The sequence below is a fragment of the Ornithorhynchus anatinus genome, chromosome X4 (genome assembly GCF_004115215.2).
Source record: "Ornithorhynchus anatinus isolate Pmale09 chromosome X4, mOrnAna1.pri.v4, whole genome shotgun sequence".
NCBI lineage: Eukaryota > Metazoa > Chordata > Mammalia > Monotremata > Ornithorhynchidae > Ornithorhynchus > Ornithorhynchus anatinus.
In genome coordinates this window covers 2,285,510-2,312,423 of record NC_041752.1, presented here as the reverse complement: position 1 = coordinate 2,312,423, position 26,914 = coordinate 2,285,510, and the positions used below count along the sequence as shown (strand labels likewise).

The 26,914-nt window shown below is 57.0% G+C and overlaps 1 protein-coding gene across 1 annotated transcript in view; it reads left to right on the top strand.

Annotated features, from left to right (window-relative positions):
- Positions 1-26,914, top strand: part of CACNA1C (calcium voltage-gated channel subunit alpha1 C) — a 150,281-nt gene that overhangs the window by 84,900 nt on the left and 38,467 nt on the right. Inside the window, exons 8-22 of the mRNA XM_029054421.2 lie at positions 1,878-1,981; positions 5,374-5,546; positions 7,673-7,763; positions 8,497-8,523; positions 10,267-10,427; positions 11,038-11,263; positions 13,243-13,450; positions 14,687-14,807; positions 16,563-16,677; positions 18,238-18,358; positions 19,990-20,059; positions 21,555-21,693; positions 21,784-21,913; positions 23,548-23,607; positions 23,759-23,818. Coding sequence (XP_028910254.1) covers positions 1,878-1,981; positions 5,374-5,546; positions 7,673-7,763; positions 8,497-8,523; positions 10,267-10,427; positions 11,038-11,263; positions 13,243-13,450; positions 14,687-14,807; positions 16,563-16,677; positions 18,238-18,358; positions 19,990-20,059; positions 21,555-21,693; positions 21,784-21,913; positions 23,548-23,607; positions 23,759-23,818 — 1,806 coding nt within the window. The remainder of the gene's footprint in view (positions 1-1,877; positions 1,982-5,373; positions 5,547-7,672; positions 7,764-8,496; positions 8,524-10,266; positions 10,428-11,037; positions 11,264-13,242; positions 13,451-14,686; positions 14,808-16,562; positions 16,678-18,237; positions 18,359-19,989; positions 20,060-21,554; positions 21,694-21,783; positions 21,914-23,547; positions 23,608-23,758; positions 23,819-26,914) is intronic.

The following is a 26,914-nucleotide window of genomic DNA, read 5'->3' as shown; positions in this document are numbered from 1 at the left end:
ATCCCTGCCCTCAAGGAGCTCCCAGTCTACCGTGTGCAGAGCGCTGGACTGAGCACTTGGGAGAATCCAAGAGAATTAGTAGACACCGTCCCTGTCCTAAAGGAGCTTATAGTCTACTGGATGCAGAGCCCAGTACTGAGTGCTTGGGAGAGTCCAATACAGTTAGCAGACAGGAGTTTACAAGTGAGCTTAAAATGGAGGACTCCGTAAAGTAGATTGGAACTAGATCAGCTCGAAAGCTCCTCGAAGGCAGAGAATATGTATGATTTGTAGTTGTCGCCCTCCTCCAGATGCTTAACATATCACCCCACCCCCCAACTCAGTAGGGGCTCAGCAAATAGCGGCAAATAGACTGAGAGGTAGGGAATCAAACCCTGCATGGGTAGGTGTTCCTTGGGAGATTCCATCTGGTCTGCTGTGCGGGAGCCTGGGGTAGGGGTGGGATCTGGAGATGGGTGATGGGGGTGGAGGTGGGGGGCCGGGGAGAGGGGAAGGAGCCTGCAGGGGAGAGAAGGAACAGTTAGAAGTTACCCCAGAGGACGGGTATAGGAACCAAGGCCGGAGAGCGTTTCGAGGGGCAGAGGGAGACCTGAAGCATGGAGGGCAGAGACAACAGGGAGGATGGGAGTGATTGACCCTATGACTCCCGGGCCTTTCTAATGACGATAATAATAATAATCACGGTATTTGCTAAGCGCTTACTATATGCCAAGCACTGTTCTAAGCCCTGGGGTAGACACAAGGTAATCAGGCTGTCCCACATGTGGCTGACGGTCCTAATCCCCATTTTACAGGTGAGGTAACTGAGGCACAGTGAAATGACTTGCCCAACGTCACACAGCAGACAAGTGTGGAGCGGGGATTTGAACCCATGATCTCTGACTCCCAAGCCCAGGCTCTTGCCACTAGGCCATGCTGCTTTCTCTGGCCTGCAGGATTGTGGCCACCATGGGCCTTGTCTCTGTACCGCCCTTGGTCACCCACCCTGGGTGGGGCAGAAGAGAGTAGCCCTGGCTAGATCCAATCTCACTAGCCCCTGGTGCTGGACACGATCGAGGATGGGAATGGGAAACATGAGGTGTGACTTGTAGTCAGTCAGCCCTGTTAGCGTTCTCCTGGTCCCTTAGGGCAGTGTGGTGCACACAGTGGATGCTCAATAGATCCCATTCCTGCTATACTAGAGCGGGAGAAGGGTGTGGGGAATTTGGTGTGCCAGGGGAGGGGAAGACGCAGGGAACAGGACGTGGTCAAATCTGGTTTGTGTGAGGCCACCGTCCACCCGTGCTGAGAGGCCATGGCGGAGGAGGGTTCCGGGTTAGGATCCAGAAGGAAAAGTCGAGGAGAAGCGGGGCCCTCCTTCCACGGGAACAGGAAGAGGGTGAAGGGAGAGAAGGGAAGAAATGGGAATCTGGGCGACCCAATCTGTTTGCACAGTCCCCACCCACCCTGGTACTTGGATCCGTTTCCTCTCTCTCCCGCTCTCTGTCACTGTCTCTCGCTCTCTCTCCTAACTTTCCTTCATCTTTCCAGGTGCAGGATGCTATGGGCTATGAGTTACCCTGGGTATATTTTGTCAGTCTGGTCATCTTTGGATCCTTTTTCGTTCTAAATCTGGTTCTCGGTGTGTTGAGCGGGTAAGCTGCTTCTTTATGCGTCCCTCCCCCGGCCCCCTCGCAGCCTGGCGGGGCTCCAGGCACCCCCTCCCCAACCTCGACCCCTCCCAGGGAGCTCCCCCAAAACCTCTCCAGTGACTCTCGGGCGCCGCTATCGATCAATCCATCAGTCGTATTTACCGAGCACTCACTGTGTGCGGAGCACTGGGCCGAGCGCTTGGGATAGGACGATACGATCACGTTAATTCTGGTTCACTCTTCCAGGTGAATGACGCAGTAGGACGGGACTGGCCGTGGATATATTTTGTTACGCTAATCATCATAGGGTCATTTTTTGTTCTAAATTTGGTTCTCGGTGTCCTTAGCGGGTAAGCAGCAATGAGGGAAATGGCTTCATGTGTCCCGTTTGTCTCTCTTTCTTCGCCTCTGGCCTCCTCTCTTTCTCTTGGGCCACACTGGAGCTGATGTAGGCACGCAGCCGCGTGTATTTAAGAGGAATCCTCCGCCTGGCTGAGAAAGGGGCACCGAAAATAAGAGTAATTGTGGTATTTGTCAACCACTCACTGTGTGCCAAGCACTGTACTAAGCACTGGTGGAGATCCAGAATTATCAGTTTGGACACGGTCTTTGTCCTTCAAGGAGTTCACAGTCTAAGGGGGAGGGAATACGCCCCATTTTACAGAGGAGGAAGTCTGAGGCCCAGAGAGATGAAGCGACTTGCCCAAGCTCACCCAACAGGCAAGTGGCAGAGCCGGGATTAGAACCCGGGTCTCCTGACTCTCGGGACCCGTGCCCTTTCCACTAGGCCATGCTGCTTCTCAGTAATAATTGCGACAGTTGTTAAGCACTCACTACGGGCTGAGCATTGAGGTAGGTCCAGAATAATCAGTTCGATCACAGTCCCCATCCCACCCGGGGCTCACAGTCTAAGTAGGAGGGAGAAGTATAGATTCCCCATTTTACAAGGAGGAAACGGAGGCCCAGAGAAGTGAAGTGACGTGCCCAGGCAAATGGCAGAGCTGGGTTTAGAACCCAGCTCTCCTGACCCTCAGGCCTGTGTTCTTTCCACTAGGCCACACTGCCTGAAGAGTCACCGGCCTGGAACTGGAGGCCGGTAGCCCTAGGGAGAGCCGGACATGAAGCAAGTAGTTAGTCTTGATTGGGCACCTCAGAGGGCAGGCCCAGAAGCCCGGGGACGGGAGGCCTGCCCGAGAGTTGGCCATTTTGGCTACTCCCTCTGGGCTGATGGCTAGGTCTGGGGGCCCACCAAAGATGGCCTGGCCTTCTAAAAATGCCCCCGCCCCCTCAGAAGAAGGCTCTCTCTGACCAGGTCTTTGAGGAGGGGCCCGGGAGGGGGAAGGGAGAGTTCTCCTTTAGCCGGGGATAGAGATGGGCAAGAATTAGCTGTGGTCACAGAAGGAGGCCTACCCTCCGTACCCTCAGTATCCTCAGCAGCCCCACAGCCCCCTGTGTGGTACAGGGCTCCGCTCTCTGCCCGAAAATCTCACTCAAGAGAGACTCCGGTCCTGCCAACTCCCTGCCTCTGTCTCTGCTGACCTTTTCCTGGGTGGGGGGTGGAGGGGGGCACAGATGGTCGTGGGGCTCTGGGGGGCTGGAGGGGGGGTGGCCTTGGGGCGTGGTTTGTGGGGTTGTCAGGCCTGAGCGGGGAGTGCATTTTCTCCATCCAGAAGCCCCTCTGGCCTCCTAGGGTCTGATCTCCCAGTGCCTGGTCAAGTGGTCAGGCGCCCTGGTCTGGTCATTCCCCCGGCAGCTGGTCAGGACCCTTTTGTCCGAAGGACAGCTTGGCCCTTTCCTTATCTCATGTTGCAGCACAAGAAAATGCCCCCCGTTCCTCCCCGGGACCCCAAGGGTCCTACTCAGGCTGGGCCTCCCGGAACCAAGGTTGTGGCGGGTGGGTTCCTAGGGGTTCTGCTATTGCATCCCCCCCCCTTTCCTCAGGGGCTTCAGGGGGAGCTGGCAGGTCATGGAAGGAACAGGAAAGCAATTCTTCAGTAGCCCACGCTGCTTCCCAGCCTGGATCCCCCTCCCCATCCCTCACTAAGACCCTCCATTTGCCAACTCCCAGCGTCCACCTCTACAGTGACTCCTTCCCTGAGACCAGCACCCACCGTCCAAAGGAGCCTGCCCAGCTCCAGAGTCCCCCAGACCAGCTGAGGTCGGACCCCGGTGCCTGGCCCGGCCGTCCGTCCGACCCCAATCCCCAAATCCTCCGGGCCAGCTGAGGTCGGACCTCAGTGCCTGGTCCAGCCATCTGTTCAGTCACAAAAGCCAGAGTCCCCCAGCCAACTGGGTCTTGTTGGACCTCAGGGCCTGACCCCGCTATCTAGCCGGCCCCATCCTCGGAGCCCTCCGGGGCGGCTGAGGTCGGTCTTCATTACCTGGTCCAGCCATCCATCCGGCCCCAGCCCGAGTCCCCTGGGGCAGCTGAGATTGGACCCTGATGCCTGGCCCAGCTGTCCATCTGGCCCCAACCCCAGAGTCCCTCGGGGCCGCTGAGGTTGGACCTCGGCGCTTGGTCCAGCTGTCCCTCCAGCTCCAACCCTAGAGTCCCCTGGGTCGGCTGAGATCAGACCTCGGTGGCTGGTCCAGCCATCCATCCGGCCCCAGCTCCAGAGTCCCTCCCCACCCCCCCGAGGCCAGCTGAGGTCGGACCTCAGGTCAGACCTCGGTCAGACCTCGGTGGCTGGTCCAGTTGTCCTCCCAACCCCGGAGTCCCCTGGGGCAGCTGAGCCTGGCCCTCAGTGCCCGGCCAAGCCGTCTGTCCAGAACCATTCTAAGCACTTGGCAGAGTAGAATACAATAGAGTTGGTGGACACTATCCCTCCCTCAAGGCTACTATGTCTACTGTGCATAGAGCATCATACTAAGCGCTCTAGGAGCCTTGAAAAGGGCAAGTGGCTTTATTCATTTATTTCTGGTATCTATTAAACGCTTTCTCTGCGATAAGCACTGGGTCGATGCAAGATAATCAGAGCACTCACAGACCCTGTTCCCACACGGGTCTCACTCTCTAAGGAGGAAGAGCAGGGATCTTCCCATTTTACAGAGGGGGGACCCAAGGCTCAGAGAGGTTAAGCGACTTGCCCGAAGGCACACAGCTGCCGGAGCCGGGATTAGAACCCTGGACCCCCCACATCCCAGCCCTGGGTTCTCTGTTCTAGGCAGCGCCCCCCTGGGAGTTCAGTCACTCTGGAGAGGCTGAGACCTCTAGCAGACCCCCCGCCACCACCCTGGATACCCATACTAGGGCCAGGAGACACCCCCAAGGTTCTCCTTTCAAAGACAGGGACATTTTCTTGTGCTGCTGTGCCGGCTAGCAGAACTCAAAACTGATTCCCGATCAGAGCCAAAGAACTTTTGACCTCAGAGAAGTGGGGAGCCAGGACTCCTGGGTCCAGATTCCTTTCCCCCTGCTTCCCTGTCCCAACTCCTGCCTGGGGCTCCGAACTGTCAGAGGGGGAAGGGGCGGGAGGGAAATGGCAGGTGGAGGTGAAAGCATGGTCCTTCCAGGGGTGGACTGAAGCTTCTGGGGTGCTGCTGCCAGTCAGAGGGAGTTTGGGGGGCAGGGCAGAGCGGTGAGCCACGGACGGACGTTCAGTGTTCACGACAGAAATCATCTAATCCTAGTGTGTTCTACTCTCTCGACCCGACTCTCTGACACACCACCCTCCTGCTCCTCTGTCCCTTTTGGTCCCCCTCACCGCCCCTGGCACGTCCCTCCCTCGCCGCCTCTTGCCAGAGAGTTCTCCAAAGAGAGGGAGAAGGCAAAAGCACGAGGAGACTTCCAGAAGTTGCGAGAGAAGCAGCAGCTGGAGGAGGACCTGAAGGGGTACCTGGACTGGATCACCCAAGCGGAGGACATCGACCCAGACAACGAGGATGAAGGCATGGAGGAGGAGAAACCCAGAAATAGTGAGCCGCTGCCCACCGCTTCACGGCCCGGGGCGGGGACCAGGGGGTCGGGTCAGTCAGTCGTATTTATTGAGCGCTTACTGAGTGCAGAGCACTGTACTAAGCGCTTGGGAGAGTACACTGTAGCAACAGAACAGATACATTCCCTGCCCACAGTCTAGCCAGGGAGACAGACAAATATAAAGAAATAAATGGCAGATATGGACATAAGTGCCATGGGGCTGGATGAATACAGGGAGCAAGTCAGAGAACGGAAGGGAATGGGAGGAGAGGAAAGGATGGCTTAGTCAGGAAAGGCCTCTTGGAGGAGATGAGCCTCCTCTTGGAGGAGATGAGCCTCCTTTTGAAGGAGGTGACCCATGGGAAAGCCTTTCTGATCCTGCAGATGCTTTTTTTTTCTTTTCCTGGTATTTGTTAAGCACTTACTATAAGCGCTGGGATAGATAGAAGCCAATCAGATTGGACACAGTCCATGACCCATATGAGGCTTAAAGGCCGAATCACCGCAGCATCGCCACCAACCCCATCGGCCACCCCGAGGAAGCTCAGTTCTGAGACTCCTGAGGTGTGCGCCGCTAGGACTCCTTCTGTCCTGCTGCCACCTTGGAGAAGGAGCTGGTGGTGTCCATCTTTGGAAGGTCCAACATAGCCATTCCCCGCTGCGGGATCCATTGGAAAAGCGGAAGGAGCTGGGTGCTGGGAGCTTTAACCTTAGACCAAGTGAATGGTCTCTTCCCGGCCCTCTTGGAATGGCGAGTAGATTTCCATAGCATTAACATTCCTGCCTCGGGCAGACCTGCGCCCCAGGCCTTCTGTCTATCTCGAGCCTCCGCCCCAGTTCTCAGAGGCTCAAAAACCCTTTCTCTTCTGAAAGGAGGACGAGCCAAGCCCTCGTGAGAAATGACAGCAGAATGCTAATGGGAGGAGAAAAAGGGAGCTTAAATAGAGCATTTGATTCAGGTCCAATCATGAAAGGAAGACTCTAGAGAGGAAAGGTGTTCAGGGGGGATATTAAGAGTCCCAGACGTAAGGATCAAAACGCCTCCATCCGCGAGAGTTTCTCCCGAGTTGGTCTCGGTGTGAAGTCAGCGGGGCTCCAAAATGCTGCTGATGCGAGGCAGATCCCAGCTGGGGGCCTGGCAACAGGGCACCTTGCCCATCCCGAGGGCTGCTGGCCCTGGAATTTCCCAAGGTGCTTTGGAGGGGACACCGGAAGGAGGCCCCAAGGCGAATCGGGGTCGGGGTCCATCCCCAGCCTCTGAGGGGCCTGCCTGGGCGTCTGGGAGCCTGGCAGAGAGGTAGCAGATGGCAGGATGACATCCAAGATTTTTCCCAAGATGCTTTCGGGAATACTCTGGAGGGATGCTTCAAAGAGGGCTGGGGTCCTTCCCTGGACTTTTAGAAAGTGGGTCGGGGGTAACCCACTTAAAATCATTTTCACTCACGATCCTGAATCATTTGGGGACCAGGGGTCCAGAGCGGTGGGGCAGCGGAGATATCTTGGGGGCTTTCCAAAGGAGGACGGCGAAGCCTCTTAATAAAAATAATTGCAATAATAACTGCGGTATTTATTAAGAGCTTATTGTGGGCCAAACACTGTGCCGAGCACTGGGGTAGATAAATATGATCGTATCGCAGTGCCTCGTCTCACACAGGGCTCACAGTCTAAAGGGGAGCGAGAACATATATTAATTCCCCATTTTACAGATGAGGGAACTGAGTCCCAGAGTAGCAGAGTGGTTTGTCCAAGATCACGCGGCAGGCCAGTGACGGAGTGGCCGGGAATTGCCACTCTTTATTTTTTTATTGAGCTTTCCCGAGTGCTTAGTAGAGTGCTCTGCACACAGTAAGCGCTTAATAAATATGATTGAATGAATGAAGGAATGAATGAGATTAGAACCCAGGCGTCCTCACTACCAGGGCAGGGCTCTTCCTACAAGGCCACATTATCTTCTCCATACCCATACACACTCACACGCTCCTTTGGTGTCACTGCAGAGGAGCATTTTGGAAGCCTCTCTCCACCTGCTGCCCCACCGCCCAGGGGCAGCAGGGTCCCCTGTGGGTCCTTCCCTCCCTCCTCTCCCCACCGACCTGACCACCGGCCTCCCCCGCCCCTCTTGCAGTGAGCATGCCCACCAGCGAGACGGAGTCCGTCAACACCGAGAACGTGGCCGGCGGCGACATCGAGGGCCAGAGCTGCGGGGCGAGGCTGGCGTGAGTATGACCGGCCCGTGACCGCGGGAAATGGGAAGCGAGAGGTCGGGTTGATGCGGCTGCAGGCAGGGAGCAACCAGAGAATCCGGCCTCAGGCAGAGCTGGGGCAGGGGGCAGGGCCGAGGCATGGAGGAGGGCGGGACTGGGGCAGTGCCAGGAGGGTGTCCCCACGTAGCTCTCCCTCCCAGGGACCCTCAGTCACAGCACTGTGGAATAACACCTGCAGCTGCACGGCTCTTGGGTGGAAGCTTCGTTAGGAATAGGAGACTAAGGGTATTGCCAGCAGCAAGTGGGACAGCCTCCACGTGCAGGTGAGGGTGTGGTGTGCAGGGGGGCACACGTGTGTATCTGTGTGCATCCAGGCAGACGATTGGGCCTCGTGTGTCCCGCCTTCGCTTTTCCAGGTAGAGTCCTAGGGAGAGCCCCTCCCCAGGACCCCCGTGGCGTTGGCCCAGCCTCCTCGGGCCTTCCCTCCTCAGACCTCCCTACCTCAGCTTTCCACCCCTCAGCCTCTCGTCCTTAGAGGTTTCCCCAGCTCAGACCTCCCTTCCTCGGGCCTCCCCTCCTCATGCCACCGTTCCACACGCCGGCGAGGGGCTGGAGCCGGAAAGCTCAGGGGGAGGGGGCCGTCTCAGCCAAGGTTCTCCAGCCCCCAACCCTCAAGGGGCTGCTGGATCTGGGGCGGGGCCGGAGACAGCTGCCTCCCATATTGATTTTTCTATCTCCTCTGCAGGCATCGGATCTCCAAGTCCAAGTTCAGGTGAGCGAGATGCAGCAATTTATTTCTAACGTCCCAACCACTGTGGACCCCCCTTCCCCCCATTCTCTGAGGGTGGTCCCTCTCTCTCAGCTGTTCACACCCGGTGTTCCAATCCTAGCCCACACTCTGAAGCTAAGCAGTTTAGCCCTCTGCTAATAATGATAATAATAATGAGCGTGTTATTCCTTAAGCGCTTACGCCACCCGGTCTGGGCTGGGAGACTCTGGGCCTGGGTCCGGGAGGGCTCACGACCAATCCTAGGAAAGCCCACTCCCCTGCCCAGCCGATGAGCCGCCTGGAGTGAAGCAGGGGGCCGGACCAAGTGGAGAAGGAAGGGAAATCCCTCTCCCCAGTTTGTCATTCCAATTCCATTTCCTCTGAACAGCCATACGGACACACACGCACACATAGGTGCATCTGCAGCTGCACACATGCACAGCAGAGATGCACACATGCCACACACACGCAGTCACACACAAACACCATCCCATCTGTGAGACGGTAAAGAGAGTTGCGGAGACTCCATTTCCCTAAGCGTGTTCTCGTTTGCAGAGCGGGAGGGTATAATTAGCTTTAAATACCTTCTCTGGTGAATAATTACCCTCCCCCACGTGTCCCGCCCCCCCGCAGCCCCCACCAGCGTGACAGGCCACGGAGCCATGTCTGTGGCAGGCCGGCGTGGAGGGGGATGTATGCAGTCAATCCCGGGCTCCCAGAGGCGGGGGTTGCGGGAGGGGGCTTGAGGGAAGGGCTGCCAGGGAGTGACAAGTGTCTGGCCGGTACCTGCCCCCGAACAGAAAGTGCCAAGAGGGAATAATAATACTATTTATGCCCTTACCATGGTGCCAAGCACTGTACTGAGCGCTGAGGTAGATACAAGTGAATCAGGTCAGATATAATCTCTGTCTCGCATGGCTCTCCCAGTCTGAGGGGGAAAGAGAAGAAGTATTGAATCCCCATTTTACAAATGGAGAAAGTGAAGCCCAGAACAGTTATGTGACTTGCCCAAGGTCACATAGTGGGCAAAGAGAATAAAACAGAACAGAGAGCCCCCCCGCCCCGGCTGACAATCTCTGAGGAGAGTGAGGGGCTCCAGCCCGGGGAGGGCCGAGTACATGGAAGAGGACTTAGCCGAGGGGCTCCCAGAGGGATCCCCAACCCATCCCTGGAGCCGCAACGGAAGCCCAGGCTGCTGACACCACAGACTGTGCCTCGATTTCCCTTAGCAGAGAGCATGGTCAGGTCCCTTGCCTCCTGGCAGCAGGGCAGATGACTACTATGTTCAGTCCTTGGCAGGGCATCTGCAGGGCCCAGGGCGGGTGGACGGACGGCATCGGGGCCTTCTGGTGTCACCCGGGCTGTAGAGGGGCCGGTGCTGACCCCAGGCCACCTGCCCACCCTGACTCTGTCCGGGGACCACCCCGTGTCTGCCTTGAGGAATCTAGAGCATCTGTCCCCTTAGTCTGGGGGGAGGGAGTGGGGCAGAGGCCTGGGGATTGATGGGTTGGTGCCGGGGCAGGGGGAGAGGAAAACCCACGCCTCCTGATATGGAGGGGGTGGTGTCTGTGGGGCTGACCGGGCAGTGGCCATAGCCAGGTTTCCCAAAGCCCACCCACCCACACCTTGACCCCTCAACCTCCCCGGCCCCCATCAGGAATGTCAAGCCCTGGGGGTTGGCTGGGGTGGGGGACGACGACGACGACAGTCTTCACTCCCCCCATCTCTCCCAACCCTCTCTTGCAGCCGCTACTGGCGTCGGTGGAATCGCTTCTGCCGGCGCAAGTGCCGGGCGGCGGTCAAGTCCAACGTGTTCTACTGGCTGGTCATCTTCTTGGTCTTCCTGAACACTCTCACCATCGCCTCCGAGCACTACAACCAGCCCGACTGGCTCACCGAGGTCCAAGGTGAGGGGCTGATCCCTTCCTCCACACACCCCCGCTCCTCTCCCCCACACACCTCCCTGCACCCCTTCTTCCTCGCCCCTTGCTCCCCGCCCTCCTCCTCCCTGTCCCCGTCCCAGCCGCTTAAAGACCAGGGCTGGGCCAACTTAGAGACCGAATTCATTCATTCACTCGTTTAATCGTATTTGAGTGCTTACTGTGTGCAGAGCACTGTACTAAGTGCTTGGGAGAATTCAGAGTTGGTAGGCACAATCCCTGCCCACAACAAACTGAGAGTGTAGAGGGGGAGACAGTAATGTAAATAAATAAATTAGTGTCATGGAAAGGGCTAAGGGAGGGTTGAATAAATAGAGCGAATCAATGGTTTTGATCAACGGTATTGATGGATGGCATTGATTAGGCGCTTTCTGCGTGCAGAGCGCTGTACCACTAAGCGCTTGGGAGATGACTCTGCAACAGAGTTGGTAGATCGGTCAGTCTCAAGTCCCCGGCCAACACCCACCCAGTGACCTCCGACCAGCCCCCGCACACACACGGCTGCCGCCCCGGGCAGGAGGGGAGGGTCGTGGGCACCCCCCACTCACGGACGTTGGTCTCGCGTCCCCCCGGCCAGACACGGCGAACAAGGTGCTGCTGTCGCTCTTCACGGCCGAGATGCTGTTGAAGACGTACAGCCTGGGGCTGCAGGCCTACTTCGTCTCCCTCTTCAACCGCTTCGACTGCTTCATCGTGTGCGGTGGCATCCTGGAGACCATCCTGGTGGAGACCCAGATCATGTCCCCCCTGGGCATCTCCGTCCTCAGATGCGTCCGCCTCCTGCGCATATTTAAGATCACGAGGTGAGAGGGGAAGACCCGACCCTCCGACCCCCCGGGCCGCCGTCCAGAGGGAGCTGGGGTTTTGACTCCCTTTGCCCACCAGAAGCCATCAACCACTCTATTCACCGGTCGTGCTTATTGAGCGTCCACTGTGTGCACAGCAGTGGAGTGAACACCTGGGAATTAGTAGACAAGACCCCTGCCTTCGAGGAGTTTCCCGGCTATTGTTGACAGAGCGCTTGGGGGAGTCCAGTACAGTTAGTAGACAAGATCCTTGCCCTGAGGGAGTTTCCAGCCTCCCGTGTGCAGAGCACTGGACCGAACACTTGGAATAGTTCAACGGAGTTGCTAGCCGCGTTCCCGGCCTTCGCAGAGCTTCCGGGCTCCTGTGGGCCGAGCACTGGGCTGAGTGCTGGGGTGAGCACAATGGAGTTGTTAGACATGATACCTGCCCTCAAGGAGCTGACAGTTTGAGGGGGACACGACGCCAAAATAATCTACAGGTAGTAGAAGAGGAAGGAAAGATGGGTGTGTAGATAACAATGATAGTATTTGTTAAGCGCTTAGTATGTGCAGAACACTGTTCTAAGCGCTGGGGTAGATACAGGGTGATCAGGTTGTCCCACTTGGGGCTCAGTTTTAATCCCCATTTTACTGATGAGGTAATTGAGGCAGAGAGAAGTTAAGTGACTTGCCCACAGTCACACAGCTGACAAGTGGCAGAGGCAGGATTCGAACCCATGACCTCTGACTCTCAAGCCCGTGCTCTTTCCACTGAGCCACGCTGCTTCTGAGTTGGTGCTAATAGATCCGGCGGTGCGTGCAGTAATATCAGTAGTGAAGAAGTGCGTGGTTTGTAACAAGTGCTGGAGGTGAGTGTGGAGAAATGGCCTGGGAAAAGGTGAATACTTCAGCCGGAATAATAATAATGATGGTCTTTGTTAAGCGCTTACTATGTGCCAAGCACTGTTTTAAGCACTGGAGTAGATTCCGGGTCATCGGGTTGTCCCATGTGGGGCTCACACTTTTAATCCCCATTTGACAGATGAGGTCCCTGAGGCCCAGAGAAGTGAAGTGACTTACCCAAGGTCACACAGCCGGGATTAGAACCCATGTCCTCTGACTCTCAAGCCCCGGGCTCTGGCCACTAAGCCACACTGCTGGAAATGAAAAAGCTTCGGTGGCTGGAGGGTGGGAATACGGAGGAGGTGGCAGGAAATGCAGGACACAGCCGACCCCTCTGGCCTCCACCCATCCCCATCCCCATCCCCGCAGGCTTCCGCTGACTTCCCCCAGTCCTCGCTAGCCTCCACCGCTCTCCAGCAGTCGCAACTGGCCTCCACTGGTCCCCACCAACCTCCATCGGTCCCCCTACGCCTCCGCTGGTCTCTACCGATCCCCATTCGTCCCCGCCAGATTCCACCAGCCCCCTTCGGCCTCCACCACTCTCCACCAATGTCTTCCAGGCCTCACCAGCCTCCACTGGTCCCCACCGACCTCCATTGACCTCCACTGGTCCCACCCATTCCTTCATTCGTATTTATTGAGCACTTACTGTGTACAGAGCAATGTAGTGAGCTCTTGGGAGAGTAGAATATAACAATAAACAAAGTCACTGCCCACAGTGAGCTACCGGTCGTCAGCAGCCTCCACCATCCTCCACCGACATCCTCTACCGGTCCCCACTGACCTCCGTTGACCTCGGCTGGACCCCACAAGCCTCAACTGTTTTCCACCAGCCTCCGCCAACATCCTCCAGTCCCCTCCAGCCTCCAGTGGTCCCCTCTAACCTCCACTGACCTTCACCAGCCCTCAGCAGCCTCCACTAGCCTCCTCCAACATCCCCCAGTCCCCACCGGCCTCCACCAATCCCTGCATGGACCTCCACTAGTCACCGCAAGCCTCCCCTGGTCCCCAGGGGTCCCCGCCTCCCCCCCACCCCTCCCTCCGAGCCTCGGGGGCCCCGGTGTCTTGGCTCCATGGCGCCTCTGGGTCCACAGGTACTGGAATTCCTTGAGCAACCTGGTGGCGTCGTTGCTGAACTCGGTGCGCTCCATCGCCTCGCTGCTGCTCCTGCTCTTCCTCTTCATCATCATCTTCTCCCTCCTGGGCATGCAGCTCTTCGGCGGCAAGTTCAACTTCGACGAGATGCAGACGCGGCGAAGCACCTTCGACAACTTCCCCCAGAGCCTCCTCACCGTCTTTCAGGTGCCCACCGGGGGCCCGGAGCGGCCGGCGGGGAGGGCCAGGGGCCGGGGAGGGCAGAGGGAGCCCGTCCTGGGCTTAGGACCCTGATCCTGCCCGGCGATAGGTGGCGGGGGGCGCTCTGCCCAACTTCAGGACCCAGACCCAGGGGCTCTGAGGGTCAGGGATCCCCACAGGGGGGTGAGAGGTCCCCAAGAGAAGGACCCCCAACTACACCCCACCACCCTGGCCGATACCAGGCCTTCCAACCCCAACGCCAGTGGGCCAAAACCATGGATCAGACTTCTCCATTCCCCTCCAGCTTGCAGGGAAGACCCTGTAGGGGTCTGGGTCAGGCCAGACCACACTGCCTCTCCTCAAGGGATTATGGCAACAGGGAGCAGGGCCAGGCCAGAACCACCAGCATCCCTCCATTCAATTCAGTCGTATTTATTGAACACTCACTGCGTGCAAAGCACTGTACTAAGTGCTTGGGAGAGGACAATGTAACAATAAACAGTATCTATTCCGTCCTCTTCCCTCACGTGGTCTGGGCCTCAGGTATTTCATCTGGGAAACAGGGAGGCTTATATCTGCTCCTCACCACCCTCTGCCTGCTTTCTAGCCAGGCTGGGAGCTGGGGGTTTGGGGGAGGGGGGCTTCCTGGGATTGAGAGAGATCAGCGGGAAGTGGAGCGGGGGCTGCGGAACTGGCAGCCGGAGATCCGAGGAAGAAGGAAATCAGGAGAGGAAGACTGAGGCTGGTTCGGCAGTGTCCTGCACACGAGAAAGGAATGTTTACTGACCATGTACTGGCTGGAAATCCAACTAATTGATCCATCAATAGTATTTATCAAAACTATTTATCAGAGCACTGGACTGAGTGCTTGGGAGAGTCCTGTAGAGTTAGCAGTCACGATCCCTGCCCTCGAGTAGCTGACGTCGTCCTTGAGCAGAGCACTGGACTGAGCGCTTAGGAGAGTTAAGCACAATCCCCCCCGCCCCCCGCGCTCGGAGAGCTCACAGGGGACCCTCAGAAGCTGCCGCTGACCCTCGACCTCCCCGCCAACTGGGATAGACTGTTCCAGGCCCCGGGCGGTCAGCGGTCCACCGGTCCTGGCCTCCTCTCGGGGCGTGTCGGAGGGCGTAGGAGGGGAGGGGCTGGGAGGTGCGGGGGGAGGTCTCAGGGGAGGGGAGGGGCCTTTCCAGGTGTGCTGTGTGGTCTAACGCTGTGTCCCATTGGCGGGAATGTGTCATTCAGATCCTGACGGGGGAGGACTGGAATTCGGTGATGTATGATGGAATCATGGCTTATGGCGGCCCCTCTTTTCCAGGGATGTTGGTCTGTATCTACTTCATCATCCTCTTCATCTGTGGAAACTGTATCCTTTGCCGCTGCCCTCCTTCCCCCTCTTCTATTCCCCCCCCGACCCCCACCGGCCACCCCCACCGGCCACCCCTCCCTCACTGCCCAGACCGGGCCTCAGTTTGGTCTTTCTTGATCAAGGGGTAAACCAAGGCAGGAGCAGCCGAAGCCGGGTGAAAAGGGAGGAAGCATGGCGGTTTTGCAGGAGGGAGGGGGTGGAGGTGGTCCTGGCCCGCTCTGCTCCCAACTTTCCCTCTTCCCTTGGGGTGTCTCCGTCCCCACGTTGCCCCCGAAACCCGCCATCCCATGGCCCCCTCGCCGGGCAACTTGGAGAAAGCCCTCACTTCGCTCTTCCAGCCCTGGTGCCTTTTGGGAAGTAGCCTTAACTTAGTGAAAAGAGCCCCGGGGCTAGGATTCAGGACCCCTGGGTTTCCATCCCAGCTCCACCCTTGTCTGGCTATGTGGAAGGGGGCCAGTCGCTTGATTTCTCGGGGCCTCGGTATCCTCATCTGTGAAATGGGGATTCAGTACCTCTTCACCCTCCCTCTTAGACCGTGAGCCCCGGGTGGGACAGGGACCGTGCCCCACCCGATTAACTTGTACCTAACCCCAACGCTTAGCTCATGGTGCGTGGATAACAAATACCATGGTTGTTATTAGTGATTAATGGAGGTACTTATGATTAATGATTATCCATCCACTGACCTAACTTTTCTAACCAACGGGCTTCCGGTCTTTCCCTTCTGCTGTTACTCTCGACCTGGCTGAAATCACAGCCAGCTCTATCAGCTATGTTCTATCAGCTCCAAATCACCTGTGCGGGAGGAGTTTTCTACCAAACGCTTAGCACGGTGCAGTGCATTCAAGGAATGCTCAGCAAATCCTCTTCTACTATTGTCACTATTTCTACTACTGATATTACTACTTATATTGCTTCTACTCTTGCTTCTTTTAATCAGTCATATTTATTGAGTGTTTGAGTGACCCTGGGCAAGTCATTTCACTTTTCTGGGCCTCAGTTCCCTCATCTGTAAAATGGGGATTGAGACTGTTGACCCTATATGGGACAGGGACTGTTTCCCACCCGATTTGCTTGTATCTTCCCCAGCGGTTAGAACAGTGCCTGGCTGATAGTAAGTGCTTAAAAAACACCACAATTATTATTATTATTAAAAACTTGCTCACCCTTCTTGACCTCTCTCTAGGACAGAGGGGAACCCCTAATTCCTGCAGGAATAGGGCTGGGGGATCACATGGGAGTCTGGGACTCTAGTTCCACTTCTACTGTGTGACCTTGGGAGAGTCACTTCCCCTCTCTGGGCCTCAGTTTCCTCATCTTTAAAACGAGGGTATCCACCTCTCCCCAGAAATGCAGCAAGGATAGATGGATTCTAATCCTGGCTCTGCTAATAGCTTGCTGTGTGACCTTGAGCAATTCACTTAACTTTTCTGTGCCTCAGTTACCTCATCTGTAAAATGGAGATTAAATCCTCCTCCCTCCAATTTAGAGAGCCCCGAGTGGGACAGGGGCTGTGTCCGACCTGATTAACTCGTATCTACCCCCTAAATGCTTTCAAAAGTGCTTGACATGTAGTAAGTGCTTCATAAAATACTTTTTTTAAAAAAAAGACATAACCAGGTTGAAAGCGAATAGGGAAAATGGAAGTCGAGAAGCGGTTATCTTCGGTGTTGTCGGGACCCCCCCGCCTCCTTCCCCACCCCCAAGAACCTCTGCCCCAGATCCGTTTTCTTTAAGTGTTGCCGCACGCAGATATCCTGCTGAATGTATTCTTGGCCATAGCAGTGGACAATCTGGCTGATGCCGAGAGCCTCACGTCTGCTCAGAAGGAGGAAGAGGAGGAGAAAGAGAGGAAAAAGCTAGCTAGGTAACCCCCTAAGCTAAACTACCTCAGGAGGGAGGGGGAGGCCGGGGGTCAAAGCAGCCCCGTTAGGAGCCCGGGGACCCTAAGGACTGGCGGTTGCCAGGCTAGTCCCGTGGATGGCTGCTGCATCTCCTGCTGTATAATTAGGGGCTGGGGGTGGCTGGGGGCTGGGGAGTGGGTAATCAGCCATCATCCCGCATCCTTCCTTCGTGGAGTTCCTGGAGACCCCCTGTCCTGGGGAGGGAAATCCTGGCTGGACACCCCTTGAGGCTCCAAGAGTCATGGATAACCACTCTCCTGGGGTCTCTGGAGCAGGGAAACAGTCCCTCTGGGCACCACCCCCCCCCCAACCTTATAGCGGGACCCCTTTCCGGGACCTAATTTATGCAAGCCCTGCAGAGGTGCAGTCGGTCAGACAAGAATGAGTTCTGGTTGAGGTTAGGGATAGGAGTTAAGGGTCGGAGATTAGGCACAGACTCGTGGAAAGAGCATCGGCCTAGGAGTCGGAGGACCTGGGTTCTAATCCCAGCTCTGCCACAAGTCTGTTGTGTGTGACCTTGGGCAAGTCGCTTTGTTTCTCTAGGCTTTAGTTACTTCATCTGTAAAATGGGGATTAAAGCTGTGAGCCCCATGTGGGACATGGACGGCGTCCAATTTGGTGATTTTGTATCTACTCCAGTGCTTAGTTCAATGCCTAGTACATAGTAAGTGCTTATCAAGTATCATTTAAAAAGGGTGAGGTTGAGGGTTAAGGTCAGAGCTAGGGATCAAGGTTGGAATTAGAGGGCCAGAAGCATGTTTGGTCTAGCAGACCCCATGGTTAGGATTTGGAGTCTGACTGAAATTATGGCTGGTTTAGGAAACGCGTGTGTTGAGGCTAGGCTGGCGTCAGGATCATGGTTGGGTTAGAGTTTGGGAAATGCCCAGGAACGCTGTCAGCAGGCCATATCAGATGGAGTTGGGCCCATAGAACTTGACGTGATTTCATCAGGCTCAAATCCCAGCCTGCCCACGGGTGGCACTCCAGAAAAATCCAAAATTCTCCCTCATCTGGCCTAGTGAAAGAACCCAGGCCTGGGAGTCAGAGGACCTCAGTTCTCATCCCGGTTCCTTCACTTGCCTGCTGTGTGATCTTGGACAAGTAGTTTTGCTTCTCTGTTTATTTTGCCATATGTAAAATGGGGATTCAATGCCTGTCCTGCCTGCTACTTAGATTGGGAGCCCCATAAGGGGCAGAGATTGTGTCTGGCCCGATTATCTTGTATCAGCTTCAGAGCTTGGCACATACTAAGTGCTTGTTAAATACCATTTTTAAAAAATCTGAGTTCCAAACCCTTAATCCGTGGCAGACCAGAAGAAGGGGCATCTGGGGAGGACTGGCCAAGGTCACCCGTGATAGAGCTGTGATCAGAGGGGCCGGGGAGGAGCAGGGAGCTGGGTTTGCACCCAGAAAGGGATATTTTCCGGGGGCAACGTGGGCAGCAGGGGTCTCCGGGGGCAAACAGTCTCTACCTCTTCACCCCAGTAAATGTGTGTTTGTTCTTCCTCCTGCTGACCGGCCAGGACCGCCAGCCCCGAGAAGAAGCAGGAGGCGGAGAAGCCGGCCGTGGAGGAGGACACCAAGGAGGAGAAGATCGAGCTGAAGTCCATCACCGCTGATGGAGATTCGGTGCCCGCCACCAAGGTCGGTAGCTGCAGGACCGTTTTCTCGCCCTCGGCTAGAGCAGGTCAGGGCGGTGGTTATGGATGAGCTCCCTGAAAACCGCTCTGGTCTCCTTCTATTCTCCCCCTCTGCCCGGTCAGGGACTGCCTACGTAGCAGAATTTGGTGACGGCTTTGAACAGTTTGGGTCGTGAAAAGAGCTTCTCCAGAGTGGCCCGATTCGTGACTTTGTTTCTCTTCTGGTTTATTGTCAGTCTGAGGAACTGGGTTGAATCTGCAGAACAAGTCAGAGTGGCTTGCATGTTTTCTTGGGCGTGTCCACAGCCTTCTGCAGAGAGTAGTTGGGGCATTGCTGTGCCTAGGGGATTGAGGCTTCCCCTGGCTCTGGAATCAGTCAATCAGTAGTATTTATTGAGTGCTTACTGCCTGCAGAACACTGTACTAAATGCTTAGAAGGTGTAGGCTTATTATGGGCAGGGAACGTATCTGCTAATTCTGCTAATTCTCTCAAGTGCTTAGTACAGTGCTCTGCACATAGAAAATGCTCAATAAATACCACTGATTGATCGATCAGTTGACAATGCAAAAGAGTTGGTAGGCATGATCCCTGTCCACAAGGAGCTTATGGTCTAGAGGGGAAGAGTTTCCTGGTGCTTCAGGAGGAAGGAGGAGCACACAGTAGGTCTTCGAGCTTCCTTCAGGGGAGAAGGGGAGGTGTCTGGCCCCCTGGGTGGCCCGAATCCACAACAGAAGACCCAACCAGTTCCCAGAACAACCTTGCCTACAAATCCCCTCTCAGCGGCGGGACCAGCTCACCAGCGATGAAGTCCCGGTCCAGCTCATCAGGATCAAAGCAAAGCTCAGTCACCCAGCTCCGCCGGAGGGGACACGAGCGGGGAGTGGACATGACAGAGAGACCCGATCATCTGCCTTGTGGCCTGCCAAAAGGGGGCTTATACAAGCCGAGAGGGAGGAGGAGAATATTTAAAGACTCGGGGCTTCATCGCTGTCAAATAGCGCATCGTAAGAGCAAACAGCTGGGGGACCCCTGTAGCTGACGGACCGGCCTGGCGGGAAGCAGAAGGGAGATGTGTGGTTCTCTTCAAACAAGTATCTCGAAGAGATCTGGATCTCAAGAGACCGGGATCCCGGAACGGGCTTAATTCCGTTAGTCCTGCAAGGATCTAGAGGGCGAGCAAAGCAGGATGCCGTGATGGGCACGTCTCAGCTCATCAGCCCCGGTCGGGGGCACGGATGGGATCTCTCCACAGTAGCTTTTAAGTTCTGCATGCCACAGCAATATGAGGTCCTGACTGGGAGGACTGGGGGAGAGGAAACGTCACCTGGGAGCTGTCAGAGACGGCTGGGGTGGTCGGGGGGAGCCTCCGTGGGTGGAGATTGGGAGGGTGAAGGGGAGAGGGCCAGGGTTTGGGAGACGTTGGGGGAGAATTGGGAGGAAAAGAGAAGGATCGATGAGGATGTCTCTGCATCTTGACAGTAAATGACCAGCATGTGCAAGGTAAAAGTGCAACTCCAGGTCAGTTAGGATTTGTGGTGATGGGGTCACCAGGCACTTCCTGAATGTGGTCTGTAGCTGGGGCCTCAGCCTACGGAATAGTGATGAGCCGAGTTCTCCTTCCTCTCCCCTCCCAGATCAACATGGAGAACCTGCAGCCCAATGAGAATGAGGAGAACACCCCCTACGCCAACCCGGAGGCTACAGGTACCAACCCGCTGATCCCGTGGCCTCTGACTGAGGGAGAGAGAGGTGTTGAAGCCGGGGGAAGGGAAGCAACTGGTTCTGTCTCTGCCTCTGCCTTGCTGGGCAAGCACTACTACAGCCCGCCTACCCTCTCTCTTCTCCCCCTTCCCCCCAACTCGCGCTCTGCAAACGGCCCGCCCCTCCGGACTGTTCCATCCCCATCCCATCAGAAGCTCCTTGGGCCCTCTTCACGGGCCACAGATGCCACACATCACAGGCTTTGGGCTGACCCGGTGGGGAGGGACCGGCAGTCCGCATTCGCAAGAGTGCTTAGTACAGCGCTTGGCCCTCGGGAGGTGCTCAATAAACCCGATAGATGGATGGACTTGGGGGGACCAGGGGATCCCATTAACCCAGAGCCCGCCCCTCCCCAGCCTCTCTCTCCACCACCAATTGGGGAGGAGGGGTGGCAGGAAGACAGAGGGACCAGAGGCCTGATTTTTCTCTTCTGGCTGAGCTCTCCCGGCCCTTGAAATCCTCAGGGGTTGATTCGGCTTCGATTCCACGTCTTCCCACCTTCCCCTTCCACTGCCACGGCTCTGACACTCCCCCAGGCCCCAGCTGTCTTTCCAGATCCGGGCCCCAGACTCCCTCAGGGTCCCGTTGGTGGGGTGGGGGTGGAGGATGGGGAGGAGGCAGCCTGCCACCCGGCTCTTTCACCCCTCCCCCCCTCTCTCTGGAGCCCGACGGGGCAAAGCGGTACCCACCTCCCCCCTCAGTCCACTCTCTCCCACCCCAACCTGCCCCCCGCCCTCCTTCCCTCCCTAGGGGTGTTTCTTACTCCTCAAGGCGGAGACCACGGTCTGGCTGCCTGACCCTTCCCCGACTGAGCCCCGAGTCAACTGGCAGGCTCGGGGCAAATTGCCTGGGTCAGAAGACCCTCCTTGGGGGGGGGCTCTCCAAGGGTGGTCAGAGATGGTGTCCAGGCCCGGGGGGCATCTTTGCCAGGAAGGGCTCCCCGCCGGCCATGGCCCACCAGACCCGAGTTGACAGCTCCCTTCTCGAGGGCAGGCAGGGGCAGAGGGCCGAGCTGGGTGAGGAGGGAAGCTGGGATTCCAGTAAGAGAGAGGCTGACACCAGTCCTTCAGCAGAGCAGGGCGAGGGCTGTGATGAGCTGCAGGGAGAGGGGCCTCTGGCCCCTGGGAGGCTGATACCAAAGGGACTGACAGAGGGCTTTGAGATCCCTGGAAGAAGGAGCTGCCATAATTTCCCATCACTTCCCGGTGTGTGTTTTCTGAAAGTGAACGTGGGGTGCGCGGGAGTCCCCCAGCTCGGTTCAGGCGGGGAGGGACCTTGAACTCAGGAGTCCCCACCACCCTGCCTTGGGTCCTGGCTGCATCTCAGGGCCCTGAGGGTCTGAGCTGGGCCGGACCAAGGCATCCACAGCCCCCGTATGTCCATCTGTGCGGACAGAGGTGAGGATGAGAGGTGCTCAGTTCAGCCCTATCTTCTGCAGGGGAGGAGGAAGAGGAGGAGGAGGAGCCCGAGATGCCGGTTGGCCCCCGCCCTCGCCCGCTGTCGGAACTGCACCTCAAGGAGAAGGCCGTGCCCATGCCGGATGCCAGCGCCTTCTTCATCTTTGGCCCCAGCAACAGGTACGGGGGGCGACACCCACACGTCCCCCGCTCCCCCTCGGTGGCCGCCGGCGCTCGGAGCCGACCGCTGTCCCCCTCCGTCCGTGGTAGGTTCCGTCGCCAATGTCACCGCATCGTCAACGACACCATCTTCACCAATCTGATCCTCTTCTTCATCCTGCTGAGCAGCGTCTCCCTGGCCGCGGAGGATCCCGTCCGCAACTCCTCCTTCCGGAATCAGGTCCGCCCCCACGCCGCACCCCCAGGTCCTGGGCCTAGACCGGTCGTAGATCCGAGAGGGTGGGCGGCTGGGAGCCAGTGCTCTGGTGGGGTCTGGGGATCGTTTTCAAGGGGGCTGACAGGGAACACTTCCATTGCTGAATCCGGCTACCTCCAGGTGAATTTCCTGCACCTTGGATTGAGTCTGTTCCATGCCCAGTCAGCCCTAGAGGTTGGCCCAGGAGATCCCCCCACCCCGGCACTCTCACCCCCAACTAGGCAGCTGTTAGCAATAGGCCCAGGGTTAGCAAATCCAGGACCCACCCTCTGCCTCTCGAGCTGGGTCGAGAGTCCCGCGGATCTGGGCTCCCCTTTCTCCCCACCACACCTCCCTGGGCTGGGGGGCGGTCCTGTCTTGTTTCTCTTTTGAGTTCTGCCCTCTGGGATTTTCCAGTAAAATGAGACGTCTGGGACCCCCGTCTTTACCCACCTCCCCTTGGGATTCTTCATTTTTCCCAGAGCGGAAGGCCGGCCCTAGGGGTGGTTCCATTGCCCCTTGCATGTCCGGGGTTGCCAACTTTGTCATCGGGGAGACCTGAGGCCATAGATGTTCCTCTCCCTCCAGCAGGGAGGGGGAAGGAGTTGGGGGACCCGGCCCGGCTCCGGGTGTTGGCCACTGGCCCATCCCCGGCTGGCTGTGGCCTCCTGTGACCAGAGGCAGGCTGTGACCTGTGCCCACAGAGACCCACCGAGTGGGGTGGATTCTGGGGCCCCACATTCCCAGCTCCCGGGTGTCTGAGCCCTGGGCTCCACCAGTCCCTCGGTGGGTTTTAACCGTTCCCTTGGGGCTTTCCAATAGCCCAGAGGTTCGTTCCCACGAAAGCGGACGGGGCCGCCGGCTGCCCCGGGACCTTGGCTGGGCCCCGGGCGAGGGTACTAAGCTGGGTGCCGGGGGGCGTGGTGGCGGCGAGGGTGGATGCCTCTAGGGTGGTATCCGGCTCAGGGAGGGGGGGACCCGCTTCATCCCTCTCCCCTCAGACTCCGTGGAACGAACCCACTGGGCGGTTGGAAGGGCGAATTATACATCGTGTCCTCCCAGGGCTTACTGACGCCGGTCTGGGCTGGAGGGAGAGCGAAGCCTGCTCCCCCTCTAAGCCCACCCCTCAACACACACCTCTCCTGCTCCTCCACGCCCGCAGGGGACATTCTGTAGCACCCTCAAACCGGTCCAGCCCCAGGAACTCATCCCTTTCCCTCCCCACCCCCTCTAAATCCCCCCAGATGATGTCACAGGTGTGCACACTCCTCCCCATTCCCTGCCTTCCCTGCCCTCTGCGGCCGGAAAGACTTGCCTGTGAACCGAGTGTAACGTGTAGCGTGTAAATCGCATGCAGCTGGTGTAGCGTGTGGCCCGAGCAGGAACGGCGTGTGAATCTTGTGTAGCGTGTGCGGCCGGTGGTCCACGTAAAGGGTGTGAATCAGGGGTGAGGTGTAAACTACGTACGGTGAGTGCGCTGTGTGTAACGTGTGTAGCCTGGGAAGTGTGGGCAGCGTGCGGAATGTGCGTGGTGTGTGCCCGTTGTGGCTTCTCATTCCAGTGAGCCCTCAGATTGACAACCTCCTCCTCTCCCCACCCCCGTTCCTTTTGTTTTGCAGATTTTATTTTATTTTGATATAGTTTTTACTGCCATTTTCACCATTGAAATTGCTCTGAAGGTAAAGTGGCCGTGGGCCTCCGTCCCCTCTCTCTGTCCACCCCCCTCCCCGACCCTCTTGTCCACACTCTCCGCCGCTAACACGCTGGCCTTGGTGGCCGCCCGTCCTCTTCCCCTTCCGAGCCACTAACTCACCTGTGCTTGTCTTGCAGATCCTAGGCAATGCAGACTATGTCTTCACTAGTATCTTTACATTAGAAATTATTCTTAAGGTAATGCCCTCTGAATAACACCCTGTCTCTCTCCTCTCTCTCCCGCTCCATCCTCGGCTCTCTGCCTCCGCCTCTCTCTCTCCTGTGGTTGGGAAGTGGCCCGGAGACGGAGCAGTGGTCAGCCCCCTCGTCTGCCCACTATGGGGGGGGGGGCAACAGAGTGGCCTCAGACAGTCGATTAATTGACGGTATTTATTGAGCGCTTCCTTTGTGCAGAGCACTGGACGGAGCTCGGGGGAGAATCCGGTAGCGGACCCGATTCCTGCCCTCGAGGAGTTTTCCGTCTACTGTGTGCATAGCACTGCACTGAATACTTGGGAGATTCCTCTAGGGAAGCGGCGTGGCCTAGTGGAAAGAGCACAGTCTCGGGAGTCAGAGGACCCGCGTTCGAATCCCCGCTCCGCCACTCGTCTGCTGTGAGACCTTGGGCGAGTCACTTCACTGTGCCTCGATTCCCTCATCCCTCACCCGAGCCCCGTGTGGGACGCTGACTGTGTCCGACCTCATTGATTTGTTTCTGTCCCGGCTTTTTAGAAGAGTGTCTGGCACAGAGTAAGCGCTTAGCAAATGCTACCGTTACCCTAGCGCTTAGTACAGTGTCCTGCACTTAAGAGCATAAAAATAAAGACTTCATTCATTCACCGTCGTGTTTATTGGGCGCTTACCGTGTGCAGAGCACTGTTCTAAGCGCTTGGGAAGTGCAATTCAGCAACAGAGACATTCCCTGCCCACGACGGGCTCTCTGGTCTTACTGGATAGGGTCCCTGCCTTCAAGGAGGAGTTCTTGGCCTATTGTGGGGTGGGCTGAGCAGTCGGAAGAGTCCAATAGAGTTAGTATGCATTCATTCATTCAATCGTATTTAGTGAGCGCTTACTGTGTGCAAAGCACTGTACTAAGCACTTGGGAGAGTGCATTATAACAATAAATAGACATATCCTCTGCCCAAAGTGAGCTTACAGCCTAAAGAATGAGCTTACCCTTGCCCTCAAGCAGTTTACATTCTAACCAATCCAGGTCTGCCCAAGGGCCCAGCTGGACTCTGAGCTGAGCCAGGCCGAGGGGCTAAACGCCCCCTCCACCCGGCCTGGATTTTGGGGGAACTCGTAGACCTTCAGGCTCTGGGCCGTGGGCGAGGGACCCCACGGATGGATGTTGGGGATGGCTTTCCTCCACCTCCGAGACAGATTGAAGCCCTCACCCAGTCTGCCCCTGCCCAGGTGTGGCTGGTGAAGGCACCCGTTAAGCCCTTACTCTGTGCCAAGCTCTGAGGTCGCTGCAGATGTAACGGAGCAGACCGGGCTGTCTGAAGGAAGGAGCAGGGTCCCCCTCCCCCATTCCAGACCTCCCACGCCCTTCCATCGCTAGAGAATAGGAGTCCCCGGAGCCTCAGAAATCCAGGGGAACCGCTCCAGAATGCAGCTCTGTGGTTGCCCAGCCCCCTCGGCCCCCTGAGGGCTAGCGAAACCCACGTCCTAACTGGAAGAACCCAGCCTGGAACTCTGGCACCCTGGGTCCCCTTCCTGACTCCATTTCTCTGGAGTTGCGGGGGGCGGGGAGAGACATCCCCCTCCAAGCTTCCCTTCGCTGCCCCCCACCCCTGGAGGAGCAGTGTTGTACACCCATTTGGTGGAATCTTGAAACCTCTTTTGGATCTTTCATATCTCTCTCTTTCTTTCTTTCCCCCACCCCCGATTTCAATGGTGCTGACCTTTGACGATGACAGCCATACACAACCTCGTGTGTCATGGCAGGTCCTCTCACCCCGTCCCTCCACCACACTCCCCTCCCATGTCCCTGAGTATAAATTCTCAATTCCCACCAGAGTTTATACTCCCTCCCCACCCCCAGTTCTGTTCGGCCGGTTTGGCGGGGGCGGGATGGGGGTGGCCAGGCTGGACACTGCCAGGGAATCCAGACTTCAGCAGGCAGCGGGACCCAGGAGCTGAGAATGATGGTGTCCCTTCATAACGGGTCTAATGCCCGGATTGTGGGGCCATAAAGCAATTCCCCCCCCCCCCATTCTCAATTCCCTCTCTCCCGAGGGGTGAGGGGCCCTGACCTGGCCCAGCCTCACTCTGGGGACATTGTCAGAGGGGCAGGGTGAACTCCACGCTCCTTGGGGATCCACTCAAAGGGCCCCATGGGCTGGGAACTAATCAGGAGGAGGAGGAGGAGGAAGCGGGGAAGGATGCTCACTAGATCCAGATGGTCCCTTTCAGCTCTGACCAGGGACCAATCAGGAGGAGGGGGGATGCTCGCTGAGGCCAGTTAAAGGAAGGATGATAGGAAGGAGGAAAAGATGCTCTCTGAGTCGCAGGCCAGCAGGAGGAAGCTTAATGCCCCCAAAGGGAACCAGAGAAGAATTGGCTCAGCTGAGGGAGGTGCAGAGAGGAGAGAGAGAGAGCTTCCACGTTTGCCTGAAGGGCAGATCCCTGGCCCACCTGTTCAAAAATGGGTTGAGTTAGAGAGGGGATAGCCGCCTACCTCGAGTGGTCTCGCGTACCCCCATTCCGGGCCCCGTCTCCTCGGCTTCCCCATTTAACCCACCCGCATCCCCAAATCTCTGCAGCAAATCTGCCTGACGAGAATGATGCGTGGACAGAATTATTATTAGTAGTAGTAATAGTAGTAAAAAAAGAAATAGTGGTACTCACTGAGCATAAAGACAGTACTAAACGTTCGAAAGTCTGACTGCAGGGATTCATGTTTCCTCCCCACAGGGAGCGTACAGTCTAGCGAAGGAGCTCACAGTCTAATCTAAGATGGTGGGGCTACTGACTCTGCCTGGGTTTCCATAATAATTGTCGTAATAATAGTACATTATTGTACTGATATTAAAATACTTCTAATTCATCACTGTCAGATTTAAGCACTCACTATGTGCCAGACACTGTACCGGGCACTGGGGGAGTTACAAGATAATCAAGTCGGACACAGTCCTTGCCCGACAAGAGGCTCGCGGTCCAAGTAGGAGGGAGAACAGGGATTGAATCCCCACTTTACGATTGAGGAAACCGAGGCCCAGAGAAGGGAAGTGACTTACCCAGGGTCACCCGGCAGACAAGTGGCGGAGCAGGGATTAGAACCCAGAACCT